General features: G+C 38.2%; 1 protein-coding gene across 1 annotated transcript in view; it reads left to right on the forward strand.

Annotated features, from left to right (window-relative positions):
- COL6A6 (collagen type VI alpha 6 chain) overlaps positions 1-13,687 on the forward strand; it is a 142,476-nt gene that overhangs the window by 81,748 nt on the left and 47,041 nt on the right. The window contains exons 21-24 of the mRNA XM_070577739.1: positions 2,327-2,362; positions 4,175-4,237; positions 5,880-5,942; positions 13,165-13,227. Coding sequence (XP_070433840.1) covers positions 2,327-2,362; positions 4,175-4,237; positions 5,880-5,942; positions 13,165-13,227 — 225 coding nt within the window. The remainder of the gene's footprint in view (positions 1-2,326; positions 2,363-4,174; positions 4,238-5,879; positions 5,943-13,164; positions 13,228-13,687) is intronic.

Below are 13,687 nucleotides of genomic sequence, written 5' to 3' on the forward strand. Positions count from 1 at the left end.
ACTGAGTATCCTGTTCTGGGTCTTCTTGCTCTCAGGTTTTCTTTGCAGAGATTGTCTTCCTTGATGTGACCATTCGCATTCAGTTTCACAGATAAGTTAGGCTGTCTGGGTGTGTTATCAGACAACTGCCAGCCCCTGGGAAAACCATTAAGACATTTGTGATTTAATCTTTCCCATCTGAAATATTTGAAAATTTGAAGCCAAATTGTAAAATTATCTCCCCTATTTGTTTGTTTTCTTTCTTTCACACCTACCCAAGGTATCTAAACCCATGACTTTCATTTAGAGTTTAATTCTCAAATAGCTATTAACAAAGTTGCTAGGTGATTACTTCTGGAGATGTTTCCATTATTTGTGTGTAGGGTGAATCAAAGTCTGTCTCCTCCATTAGGCCCATAAACTCCTGCCTAGGGACAGGAGTCAGTTTTTGCTCACCACTACTCATGCTAGTGCCTCACAGGGAGCAGGAGCTCAATAAACAGTGTTGAGATGACTAATTTTAATCAAGCTCTTCCAAAATCAAACCTTCAAGACACAGAGAACAAACATTTATTGATGATGTTTCAGACTTTGTGACAGTGGATCAGAGAAAGATTTTTGGATGTAAAAATCTTTGGATGTTTCATATCCCTTAAATCATATCATGCAGGAAGCTCTTTATTTTGTCTGAATATAAGGTTTCATTCAGTTGCTCCTACCACAACCAGATGTATCCACCTAGAGCCCAGGTCTGGTCATGTACATTTCCTGCTCCAAGAACCCCAGTGGTTTCTGCTAAATGGTGTATGGACCCTTCAGCCTAGTATTTTCTGCCTAGTAACCCTACTACTCCTCTCTGTTCTCACACTTTTGACCCAGACTTGCCACTGTCAAATATGTTTCCTATTTTCCTGCTTCTACTTCATTACTTAGGCTGTACCCTCTACTAAAGAGACTTCTTTCATCCTTTACCTGTAAAGTTCCTATGCGATCTGTGAAACCCATCTCAAAAATGTCTTCCTCTAGGAAGATTTTTGTGATTTGACCAACTAGATATGATTGCTTTCTTTGAAACCCGTCTTTCTATCTTCCCTTTCTTTTGGCATTTGCCATACTCTGCCTTGTAAATATTTGTAATATTTCTCTCCTCCCGAACCCAAAAAGTGAGAGTCCCCTGAGGTCAAGAACTGTGTGCGTGTCAGCTTTATGCTCCTATGGTTCCTATCAATATGCTTCGTGGGTAGTAGATCCTTAGTGGATATTTTTCTGAATGAAACTGAAGCGAACTGAACCAGAACAGAGAAACCTTTGTGCTAAATGAGTGGAGAAAGCTTCTTTTCCTCCCTCTGATATGATTTAGACTTTCATCCAAGATGACTCATCAGGGTTTTAAAGAAATAGGCCTCCAACCGTTTCCCCAGATACACAGCCTGTTTCCTGGATAACAACAGATTTTGACTGAAATATGATTAGAAGAATTTAAAGTCTGCAAAACAGGACTGGCCTCACATAGAATTTTGACCTGAATACCTCGAATAAATTTCCATCAAGAAAATGTTGTCTGATATTTATTGAATTTTGCAAATCCTGAATGTCAGTCTTGCTATAACCTTACCAAGAGATCCTAAGTTAGACAATAAAATGTCTTTGTCTCTTGATTTCCAGATCTATGAAATATTGATCTGGAATATACCCAGACCCTAACCTTACATATGAGAGTAGTAGGAAAAATCCACTTGATTATGTAGTGCCATTATTCTGATTGGATATTTTATTATCATGCTGAATTGAGTAATTTTTGAATGCTTGGGGTGATTCTTTCCTTTTTTACAGATAAGCATATGATTTGGCTTTTGTGGGGAAGGGGATAAAATTAGTTTGGCTATCTTTAGCTTCTGAAATGAATCTATAAGAAAGTTCATGGAGTCAGTTCTCCCAGTTTTCCCTCTGGCTTCCTGCCTTTGGCCACTCCACTCCTGATTTCTGGCTTACTTGGTAGTACTTTGGAAAAATGAAAAGAAATAAAATTCAAGTCAGTCAATTTTGGAGCTTGTGACCAGCTCTAGTAATAGTTTAGTGTGGGGTGAATTATTGACCACGATCTGTTCTCATAAGTATCTATAGATTTCCGTTGTCTATGATTTTAATTACCTATTGCCACAGGATAGAAATTCAGAGATGGCAACATTTTGCTTTCATGGTGCAGTGGATGATTAAATGTTTTAAGCAATAGGTGGGAATTTATTTTTAAAGTGTCCATACCTTAAGGTGTCCATTACTAATTTAAGTTAAATATAAAAAGCATATTTTCAGGGTTAATAATATCTACACTTTCCTCCTATTTTAGGCAGCTCATGGCCGAAGGGGACATACAGGCCCCCAGGTACAATGATTTTTTTTCTTAACTCCAAGTGATAAATATTCTGTGTCCAATCGAGGAGCTGGAAGGAAGGCTCTAGAAAGTCTCTTCCAAATCTAAAGTTCTTTCACTTTTTGATGCTATTGATTATGGAATAAAATGGAAAACTGTTAGGCTACAATTTCAAGAACTCAAATCTTAAAAGAAAATGAAAATTTGGGCACTTTAACCAAAAATTATAATTAGGGGCTGGTCTGGTGGCATAGTGGTTAAGTTCATGCACTCCAATTCAGTGGTGTGGGGTTTGCAAGTTCAGATTCCAGGTGGGGACCTACACACTGCTTATCAAGCCATTCTGTGGCAGTGTCCCACATACAAAATAGAGGAAGATTGGCACAGATGTTAGCTCAGGGACAATCTTCCTCACCAAAAACAAAAACAAAAACAAAAACAAAACTCTTATAATTAATGAGAAAGACATAGTATTTGGCCCAATCATTGTCAAATTTAACTCTGTTGGGATTTCAAATATAAACTCTAATAACTCAGTGGGTAACCTTTCTTTTAGATTTTTGTTCAATTAACTCTGAAACCTTGCTCACAATTCGCATAAACCCCTTTTAAACCAAGAGTACCATTAAACTCTAATCCAAATTGGATATTCTGAATGCTGTGTTCAAAAGTTGACTATACCAAATGTCATATCTTATCCCCTTTGTATATGTTGGTGATATATTATATATGTTTCATGAACTTCCAATATTTATGAAAGAGCAGTTTTGACTTAAAATTTTACAAAATTTTACAAAAAACACACGTCCTCAGATTAAAAATACTAAGGGGTAAATAATAAATACACTCTCAGTCACAACACGTTGAAACTCCAGAATTTTAAAGAAAACATCTTAAACACTATCAGACAGAAAGAACAGTTTTACCCATAAAAGGAATAACAAATTAGATTGCAGCAGACTTCTGTTCAATGATAATACATGCCAGAAAACAGCAAAGTAGTATCTTGCAGGTGCAGAAGAAAAATAACTGTTAACCTAGAATTTTATACCTAACTAAACTATGAGTGGATATAAAATAGACATTTTCAGATAAAGACCAAGAAAGTTTACCATCCACAGACAGTACCCTGCCCCCATCACACACACTTCAAGGTTAGACTTTAACTCAAAGGAGAGCAAGTCCAAAAGACAGCACAAAATGAGTCAAATGAAATTGGGAAGAGAAAGTGTTGAGAAATTTCCTCTTTCTGATTTCTAGGAAAAGACATCAGGGAGGGACATTTAATTACATCTAACCATGTAACAACTGAAACATAAACTTAGGCTATCCTAACAGTTGCCTAAATTAAACTTTTTAATCCTTCTTTACTCTTTTTGGAGTTCTTATCTGTGGAAGAGTTCAAGGACAATGTGAAGAGAATGCTCAACTTTTGATCCCTAGATAGTTAATCTATCTGAATATAAATATAACGTTGTAAGATGCCTGAAGAAAATGTGAAGTAAATTGTAAGTTTTTTCAGGCCAAATACCCAAGTTAGTTATAATATTGCAAATGTTTTAGGAACAGAAGGGAGTATGTGTGTGTGCATCCATATGTATAAAGACTAGAAGCAAATACACCAACATAATTAGCTGTGGTTATCTCTGCTTGATGAGATTATAGAAGATTTTTATTTCCTTCTTTGTATTTTCCTGTATTTTTTGTATTTTTGCATAGATCCTGCACTGCCATTGTAATTGAAAAAATATTTATAATCTTGCATATAAAGGAGACAAAATTCTCCGGAAACAGTGTTAACAGGTTGATTCTCTCTCACCACAGGGGACAACAGGCATCCCGGGCCCAGATGGACTTGAAGGCTCACTGGGACTTAAGGGCCCTCAGGTATGTATCAAGACAAATCAGAGTGTGAGAACATAAAGAAGAATCTGAATCCTTGATAGAACCGCTCACACCCTCTTGCAGAATTGCAGAGGTTTAAAGTGTTTTCAGGGTAATAAAGTGAGGAAGCAGTGTAGTCTTGACTTATACAGCATTTGATCTCTTTTATCTAAGTTTTGTCCCAGTCAAGAGATGAAGAGAGAATGAACATGCTGGGCAGTGGTCCCCTGTGTGATGGGTTCAGGCAAGCTAGGGTATTCTAGGCAGACCTTGAGCCTCACAACTGGGAATTTTGGTCCGTTTAGCACAGTAAGAGCTCAATGTTACATATCTGGATGCCCATGATATAGAAAAATTGGCTCTGCTCTAGGAAAGATTTATTCCACATACAGCTGAAGTCTTCAGCTGGGTGGCCTACAGCGTGGCACTCAGCCTGTTCTCTCTAGCTCACCTCTCCAGGGAGCTGCCTTAAGTACTTTTTCCTTTGCAAGGAGCAAGCCATGGTTGGCTCTTACCCTGATCACATGAGGGTAAAGGAAGCATGTGCCAGAAAGGGCAAAATCTACCCTAAGACAATAGTGAGAAGGGAAAAGGAGTCCTAGAAAATGCTGAAATGAAAGAAGAAGGTCAAATTACAGAAAGTTAGAACATAATTTTTTTCTCTCCAAACTTTTCGTTGTGAAAGCTTGAGAAATCATTTTGCTATTTGGCAAATCCACAATAAACAGTGGTTCTGCAATTTTTCAAAGTTTTGATCCACATTGTTTAAAAAATTAAAGTAATTATTATATGTTGGCAGCTCAGTGCATGGAAAGTGGGCAAAATATCCTTAGACATGAAGAGAAACTTTGTCCACGTTTGACCAAGATTTCAGAGAGTGGACGGTCTTCTCCTTGGACCTCTCTCTCTTTCTAACTTGATTGCTTTTCTTTGTCTTACTTGCCAGCTGAGGAAATTTCCCTTTTCTTACATTCAGTGAAGAAATACTTGCCCCTGGGCTTGTAGGGAAGAATTTCAATAGATTGGCTGGCTTTATTCCATGCTAAACAAGTAATACTACAACACCCCTTCTTCCATTTTATAGACTCTCCCTTTTTTCATGACATAATTTAAAAGGAGATGTAAAACCAAACACAGAATGAAGGTTTCTCTGCAAAATGTATGGAAGCCACAGTTAATAAGCAATATAATATTCTAGAAGTTGAAACATCCAAATTTTATCTTACTGCATGTTGTATCTTATTTATGACCAGTCTTTGGTGTGGTTTTTGAACAGAAAATCCATTTAAATATTCTAGGTTCAGATTTATGTAATTAAGGATTATTTTTTCTTTTTAACATAAGAAATGTATACATTTGGAGTATAAAGATGCTTAGGATAATTAGAAAACAATACTGAAAAATTCAACTGTTTGGTATTTTTTCACTTTGACTACAAATGCCCAACCATCTAAATGTCAGACTGGACCCTTGTATCCTCTGCACAGAGGGAGAGCTCAACAGATCAAGACGGAACCCAAAGCATGAGAGTTCTTTTCCCAACTTCTGTCCATGTTACTGACGACGTTTCCACTTTTAATATTCAAGTTGATATTCAAGTGTTCTCTTTTAGGGAGAAAATAATGCTTTAATTCTCTGTACATAGGGTCCAAGAGGAGAGGCTGGTGTGAAAGGAGATAAAGGAAGTCTGGGAGGTAAAGGTCCCCAGGTATGTCACGAGAGAAAGTGGCTGCCTCTCACTTTGATTCTGGCTCTAATATGGATGTCCTGTGGTTTCTTCCCTGCAGGTGGAGCTATTTATTACCTGTGAACCAGCAAAGTGTTAGCTTTGTCTTCAGTGCTCGACGTGGTAGCCACGTCACATTCTACCTTGCAGGGAGGGCTGTCATTCTCTCAGACAGCAGATGGAAGATGGTTTCTAGTCCTCTTTTCCTCAGCAGCTCAGCCATTACTGTGAGGTTAAGAACTCTTCCTCTGTGTAAATCAGGCCACGTCACTCCCCTGATGTCAATCCTCAGGGACTTCCCATCACACCCAAAATACAACATACTTCAGTGGTCCTCAATCTAGCTGCACATGGGAATCTCCTGGGCAGACTGTAAAACACTCCACCACCTGGGACCCTCCCCAGAATGCTTAAATCAGAATCTCTGGAGGTGAGGCCAGGGAATCAGCGACTTTAATTTCTCCCCAGGTGATTCTGATATACACACCCAGTGTCGGGAATGACCGTCCAAAATCACTTCTCCAACTTCAAAGTGCTTAAAAAACACCTAAAAATCACCTAGAGAACTTATTAAAATGCGGGATTCTGGTTCAGTAGGTCTGGGGTGGAGATTCTATACTTCCCATAAGCTGCCAGGTGATGCTGATGTTGCTGGTCCCTGGACCACACTTGGAGTAGCAAGGTCCTACATGATCTGGCCCTGCCCGTCTGCTATCATAGTATATATTTATTTATTTAGCTGTTTGTCTCCCCTTCTAGATTGTAAGCTCCATGAGGGCCAGGACTTTATCTTGCTTACGCTATATCCGAAAGCCCAGAAAGACAATGCTGCCACGCAGTAGAGCTCAATGCATATTTGGATAATGAATCAATAGGTAAATGAATGAAAGAGACACAGTTGGGACTTGCGCTCTGTCGGCTGACATGAGGATGAAGTGAATCCATTACTTTGTCTCCATTTGTTAAACTGGGCAGTGGTCCAACACTTAAGTGGATGTATTCATCATTGAAATATTGAAAAATTTTTGCATAAACTTGTATCTCATGACACAATATTTTAAAGCATATTAATTACTGCTCATGAGGATATTTTTTCCCAATTTTGATGAATGTGCTCCTTCAAAAAGCATGAAAACTTTACAATTTCATGGTAGGATTAAATTGATGAAAAGTAACTATTTTGCATTCACACCCTTGAATCATTAAAAGCTTGCTGGCACCACAAATTGAGACTTTTTAAAAAATGGTAAATGCCAAGGGAAACATATCTGATGATTATCTCATCTGTTTATGTAAAATATTGAGATATACATGGGTGGAAATCAAAGAGCTTGCTAATTCCCTTGCCGTAATCCAAAATTATATCCAAGTGCCTGTTACTAGAATAACTTATTCCATTTGCTCTATAATGTCCTTCTATGAGTAAGTCCCCTTTAATCTTGCATTGGCAAGGTTGATCATAGTCATAAATCATTCAACCTCTTGGTATTGCCAGAGTTAGTCAAAAGGTACCACTTCTCTCTTATTTAGCTCTTCCATTTATCTGACTGGAAGGCATGGTCTCTTTCTTTCTTTGCTTTTTCTGAAATACTCTTGTCAACACAGCAAAAGTGCTATTTCAAAGATATGTAGAAGTTTCTATGTTCAGGACATGACAAATGAGATCTCAAAATTGTTATTTTCAAAGGAAAACCACAGGAGACAAGCACAATCAGATATACAAGAGAGTGTTATACTTTATTGGCTCTATAAATCCACTAACATAGGCTTCACATTGTCTTACAGCACACAAGGACCAGCCATTTGAGTGGAATAACATGAGTGCTTTCTAATTGTGGGCTTTAAATTTTTTCTTAGGATACACATTTAGAAAAAGGGATGTAATTTCTGTTGACAGTGTTCTGAAGGCTTGTTAATTTATGCAGTGCTGGGGCATTCTGCATAAATCAAACTTGTGCTAATCCAGCCAAGTATATGGCTATGATATAAAAGAAATATGGTCCATGGCACAATGAAAGAGAAAGAACTTTGAAAGGAATGGCATATTCTTTTGTACCTTCCTTTGTTCCCTTCTTGTTTGGTTTACCTTAAAGTCCTATGCTAATGTAACCAATGCCTAGAAAAGGACTGGAAAATCAGACATAAAATACAAATTCCAATTAGAGCTGGAATAATTCTTTAAATACTTAGGTTTTTTAGTGAAATAATCACTAGTGTCATATGCAATATCAAGAAAGATTGAAGTTATTCAGTGTAAATTTGGGATACAAGGTAAAATTTCTATTGTCATCTTTACAAAGCATAGTGTAGTGGTCAAGGGCATAGAATCTGGAGTTAGGCTGCTTGGGTTTGATTGCCAGCTTTGTACCTTCCTAGCTGTGTGGGCTTGGGTAGTTTATTTAACCTCTCAGTGCCTCAATTTTCTCTGCTGTAAAGTAGGAGTAGTAGTAGTAGCTACCTCATCAGATTGTTGTGAAAATTAAATGGTTTAATATATGTAGGTGCTTAGAACAGTGCCCACAATATAGTAAGCACTATATAAATGTTTAATACTACAATATTGCATCAACATTACAAATTTAACAGGGAAATTTTATGCCCAAAGCATGCTAGTCCCCAATCCAGGGAAGGCCATAATAATAATAACAATATAACAATATGTAATCTGTATTGCAATCATCGGATTTCATAATTCTGCATAGTCTACGTTGCATGATCCATCAACCATTCCTATTACTCATTTCACAAACATTTACTGAGTATTTCCTGTGTGTAAGGCCCTGTAGTAGGATAAAAGGATGAATCAGACACAGACCCTACCCTCAAGCGCTCCCAGTCTCATGAGGGAGACTCATGAACCCAAATAATTGATATGTGATGTGCTAAATGTTAAAATAGAATTATACTCAAGGTAGTGTGGTGGAACAAAGGATGGAGTTAAAGAAGAAGACTGGCTTAGCTTTTGCAGGCTGAGGAAGTGTTTTCCAGCTGACTGAGGGAAAGGCAGGCATTCAGGAGAATGAATTAGGTTATATAAAAAGAGATGTCGAGGTGAGTTTGGGAAACCATAAACAGTTCAATATGAATGAAGTGTAGGATGCATGAAGGATTAGAAGTTGAGGTTAGGGGCTGTCTCATAGACTAGCCATGTCCAGATTAACATCTTCCCAAGTATCCTGGGGTTTGTTCTTATATTAGCCCACCCTTGCTGACCTCTTGGTTTTTGTTTTCTCAGACTTAGCTCATATTTGACTCTTATAGAAACTGAGCATTTAATCTCCTTGGATTATTTCACCCCAGCCTGATATTTGCTGGTTGTGGGTGTAGGCAAGGTTTTACTCTCATGAAAACAGTAAGTGACAAAATTCCTTTTAAATGTGAGAAGTACCCACACCTCTTGCCCCCATCCTGCCATATCCTATCCCAAGTCAAGGTGTCCTTGGCAATGCCCCAGCCATCAATCCCAAACTCCTAGTGCAATCCCTTCTGATAGAATGCTATGTAAGCACAATTTTTTAAAACATTTAAACTCTAAACATCTCCTTTCTAACCTCATTTAACACTAAACCGGTTGTGATTGCCAAGGACGCTGTGACAGTCTCAACATGAACAAAAGGGCCCCAGCCCAAGTCCCTGTAGTGGAGGTTAGATCTGTCCCCAGCCTCCAACATCAAGTTTGGAGATTCACATTTTTAAAACTCCAATCTCAGCTGGTGCATGGATGGTAAGAGTTTGAGAATCCTGTCCCAGACACGGGACTCAGAACAGCAGACAGAGTGGCTGGGAGTTCAGTCTTTAGAGTCAGAATCAGGTTCAATTCTCATCTCATTCTCTTACTAACTGAATGATTTTGGGTTAAATGCTTTGAAAATTTGTCTTTGATTGGTAAAGTGGTGTTAATAATATGTATCTCATTGTGGTGTTGTAAGGATTGATGAAGTCTATACATAACCTTGCACAAAATAAATGCTCAATAAAAGGCCGCTGTTACAACAAAGCCAATGGACATTTGACCTCTAGCTAATACCCTTTCCCTTTAAATGCCCTAAGCCTCTCTGTATACTCCACAGCTGCTCTTGACCTCAGATCAAGGCAACATTTTGACTCTGATATCTTGGGTGTAGCAGGGAATTTTTCTTCTTTCCTTTAGAAACATGGCCCCTTATACAACCAGCAGTATTTGAGTAGGTAATATATCTGGGTAACCATTCATTGACACTTGAGCCCCATTCAAGTAGTCACAGACCCCAGTTTGGTACTTCGTGTGGTCTTGCACAGGAAACAGAATCATGTTTTCTGATCTTGTAATGACAAAGCCCTGTCTGCATCCATCCGTCCACCCAAGAAATCTTCTATTTTGGAGGGCTTTCAAACAGGATAATATCATTGAACTTGTGTGTGCTTGAGGTGGCTACACATGAAGTAATCTCCCAGAAATCTCCTACATCACATAGAGCTTATTCTATCTGAAGGAAGCACAGAAAGAGAGCTCCTAGGCAAGATTTCCAATTTACTCCTTAGTGTCAAGAACAATTAAAATCTCTCTACTTCATCTCCTTCTGTAAAGTACATGAAAATGTCATATGGAAAAACAAAATTTCAACATTATTTCACTCCTCTTGGGGACCATTCCTGGATAGGTGGATGGATAGATAGATGAATACATGGGTAGATTGATGGGTTCTAGGTACTGTACTAAGTTCCAGAGATATGAAGTCAATAGGATATGCCCCTTCCTTCAGGGAATGTACAGGCTAGTATCTGGTGGATGAGAGGAGAAATAAATAAACACTTACATATAGACTAGAGGAACCTGTGGAATAATTGGTTAGACCCAACACAGCCAGAGAGTTCAGGTATTCTTCTTGAAACAGTGATGCTAAAAGTAAGATTTTCAAGAGAGGGATATTGTACACTTCCCCAAACAGAAAAATGGACCTGCTAAGAAAAAAAACCTTCACAGTGTAGAGACAGAAGACAACAAGAAGTATTTGGCGGCTTCAAATGGTCTGATGAGCATGATCGTACAGTGATTAAAGTAGTCACAGATGACTACTTCAGAGGCATGCTATACCAACGTTTTGGGGGATTTTACACATTAATAAAACCTTCACCTTTATTCTGAAGGCTACTCAGAATTCAGAATTTCAGACAAAGTGGCAGCATCAGCCTGATGTTTTAAATCAAAAGGAAAAAGGAACGGAGAATGGATTAGAAAGGGGCCAGCTACAGTCAGGGAAGCCAGGCATTTAGGCAGAATGCTAAAAGGGCCTGAAGGTAGATGATGGCAAAGGGAATGGAAGAGAGATGGATACAGAAAGGGGACAGAACCTGTAGAACTTGTAGCTGATTGAATTTGAGAAATGAGGTAGAGGGAGGGGTCTAGAATGATTCTTAGGTTTCTGGCTAGGATTTCAGGGGGAGTAAAGGGTGGCACCATTCCATAATGAAAAGAATATGAGACTAAGCATGACTTATGGTAAATATAATTATTTTGGGTGATCAATCCCTACATGATATCCAATAGGCATTTTATTATGAGTCTGGTGTTCAGTTGAGTGGTTTGGACTAGAGATCCATATATTTAGGAGTCATTTTGTAGAAGTGGTATGGGAATCAATGGGAGTATCGCTCATGAAGAGGGATGAAGTAAGGAAATAGAGTTAGAGGATGGAGCCTTGGGACACATGGAAATTTAAGAGGCAAATAGAAGAAGGAGAGTCTCGGAAGTTTACTGAGAAGAGACCAGAGAGGGAGCAGAAAGACCATGATAACTTGGTGTTACAGAAGTTAATGGAAAAAGTTTCAAAAAATACATGATGAAACTCAAATAAGGTAAGAACAGAAAAAAAGTCAACTAGGTTGAACACAAAGTTCACAGGACATAGCTCCATGAAATGGTAGAAGTGAAAGTTAGAACAGAAAGCGTTGAGAACCATGAAGGATGAAGAAATTGAGACTCTTCTTTTAAGATGAAAGAGGGAGGGGAGAAGACAGACTGTTGTAGAAAGATCATTATTATCTTCCCTTGTAACCAATTCATTGTTAAACAATCTTTGCTATTAGGAAAATTTTTACGTCCAACTGGTTACATTTTAAATTTTTTAAAATATGAAAAGGTTAATGTCATAATTTTTTTTTCTTCTCAACAAAATTTGTTTTCTGAGTATCATGCTTATATGAAGATTTGGTTTATTTATTTTTAAATTATAGTAACGACACCAAAAAAAATTGTGAAAATGATTTCCATTCACTTGTATTGGGATTATTCACAAATACCTGTAAACAGTTTAACCAAAAGAGATTTGTGTTGCCATGCATGTAGATATCCCAAAGAAAAATCTGATCCCAAGTGTCAATAACATAGGAAGGCCGTTGGGCTGTCTCTGAATTGGGATTTTTTAAAAAACATTAGGCGTTAAACGTGTTCCAATAAAACATGCTTTCTAGGATGTTGGAGAGACTTCTATTATATCAAATAGATTTTCCATATAGAGGCGTGGTATCTGTGTCCATCTGTTAAAGTTTTGTTATTATGTTCTTCAATAAGATCTTAAAACTCTCTTTATTTAGGTCCTGTATCTCTCTTGTTAAATGTAGTCTAAGTATTTTACATTTTTGTCTCCATTCGCAAATGGGAATTTATTTACATTTACTTTTCTAACTTATCACTAGGAAAAAGAAAACTATTTCAGAATATTTATTTGTCTTGTACCACCTGAACATATCTTGTCATTAATACTAATTATTTTTAGTAAAGTTTCTTTAGCTTTCTATTGTTTAAATCATATTATTTGCAAATAAAGATGTTTACCTTTAAAAAAAAAATGCTTTCTGCCAAAGCAAGGAACCAGGAAGAACACAGTTCAAGGTAAATGTCATCTGGACTGCCTTCTTTAAATGTTAGACATTTGAGCAACATCTGCTCTAACAGCAAAACAGTGAGAACCTAAAATCTCTTTGGAAGAGAAGACTCAAAAGGAAGCACAATCATTTAGGCAACATCTGGCATGAATTACTTGATTAATTTTCTTTTATTTACTAGTCTTTATTTGACAGCTGTGATGCTTTTTCCAGAGCAGTAATCGATAAAGCCATAACTCTTTTCCCGTCTGTGGCTCATTTTCCCCTGGAAGAAACACAAAGGGTTTATAGGAAGGTTGCCGTGTGCCCTGCTGTACTTACAATCCTTGTTTTGTTTCAGGGGCCTCCAGGACCAGGAGGAGAGGCCGGGAGTCAAGGCCATCTGGGAAGCCAAGGCAATAAAGTAGGTCACATTCTTTACACCCACTAAGGTAGAAGTTTTCTCCTCAAGGGAAGGGTGTCTGGTTACATTAGCCAGAGCCCTTTCAACACAAAGGAGAGCATATCTCATTGCCCCAACACCCTGGCCTGATTCTTACAGAGCCAACAACATCTAAGGACATGGGTGTGGACCAGGATGAGGTCAGGAATTCCAGCTCAGCATAATCTCACAAGGGCCTACACCCAATCTAAGCTGAGGGATCTGAGGCAAGGGGGACTGTTCTGGGCAGGCTTTCTTTTCTCTCTCCCTCCCTCCATCCTCCCTTTTGTCCTCCCTCCTTCTCATCTTTTCTTCTTCCTTTATTTCTTTCCTCCATTCATACAAAAACCTTTGCTGAACACCTTTTGAGATGAAGGCGCCGTACTGCATTCAGCTACACTAGAAAGTCGGCTCCGGGGGAGCAGAGATCTTCGTCTGCTTT

Source organism: Equus przewalskii, chromosome 15 (genome assembly GCF_037783145.1).
Source record: "Equus przewalskii isolate Varuska chromosome 15, EquPr2, whole genome shotgun sequence".
Taxonomy (NCBI): domain Eukaryota; kingdom Metazoa; phylum Chordata; class Mammalia; order Perissodactyla; family Equidae; genus Equus; species Equus przewalskii.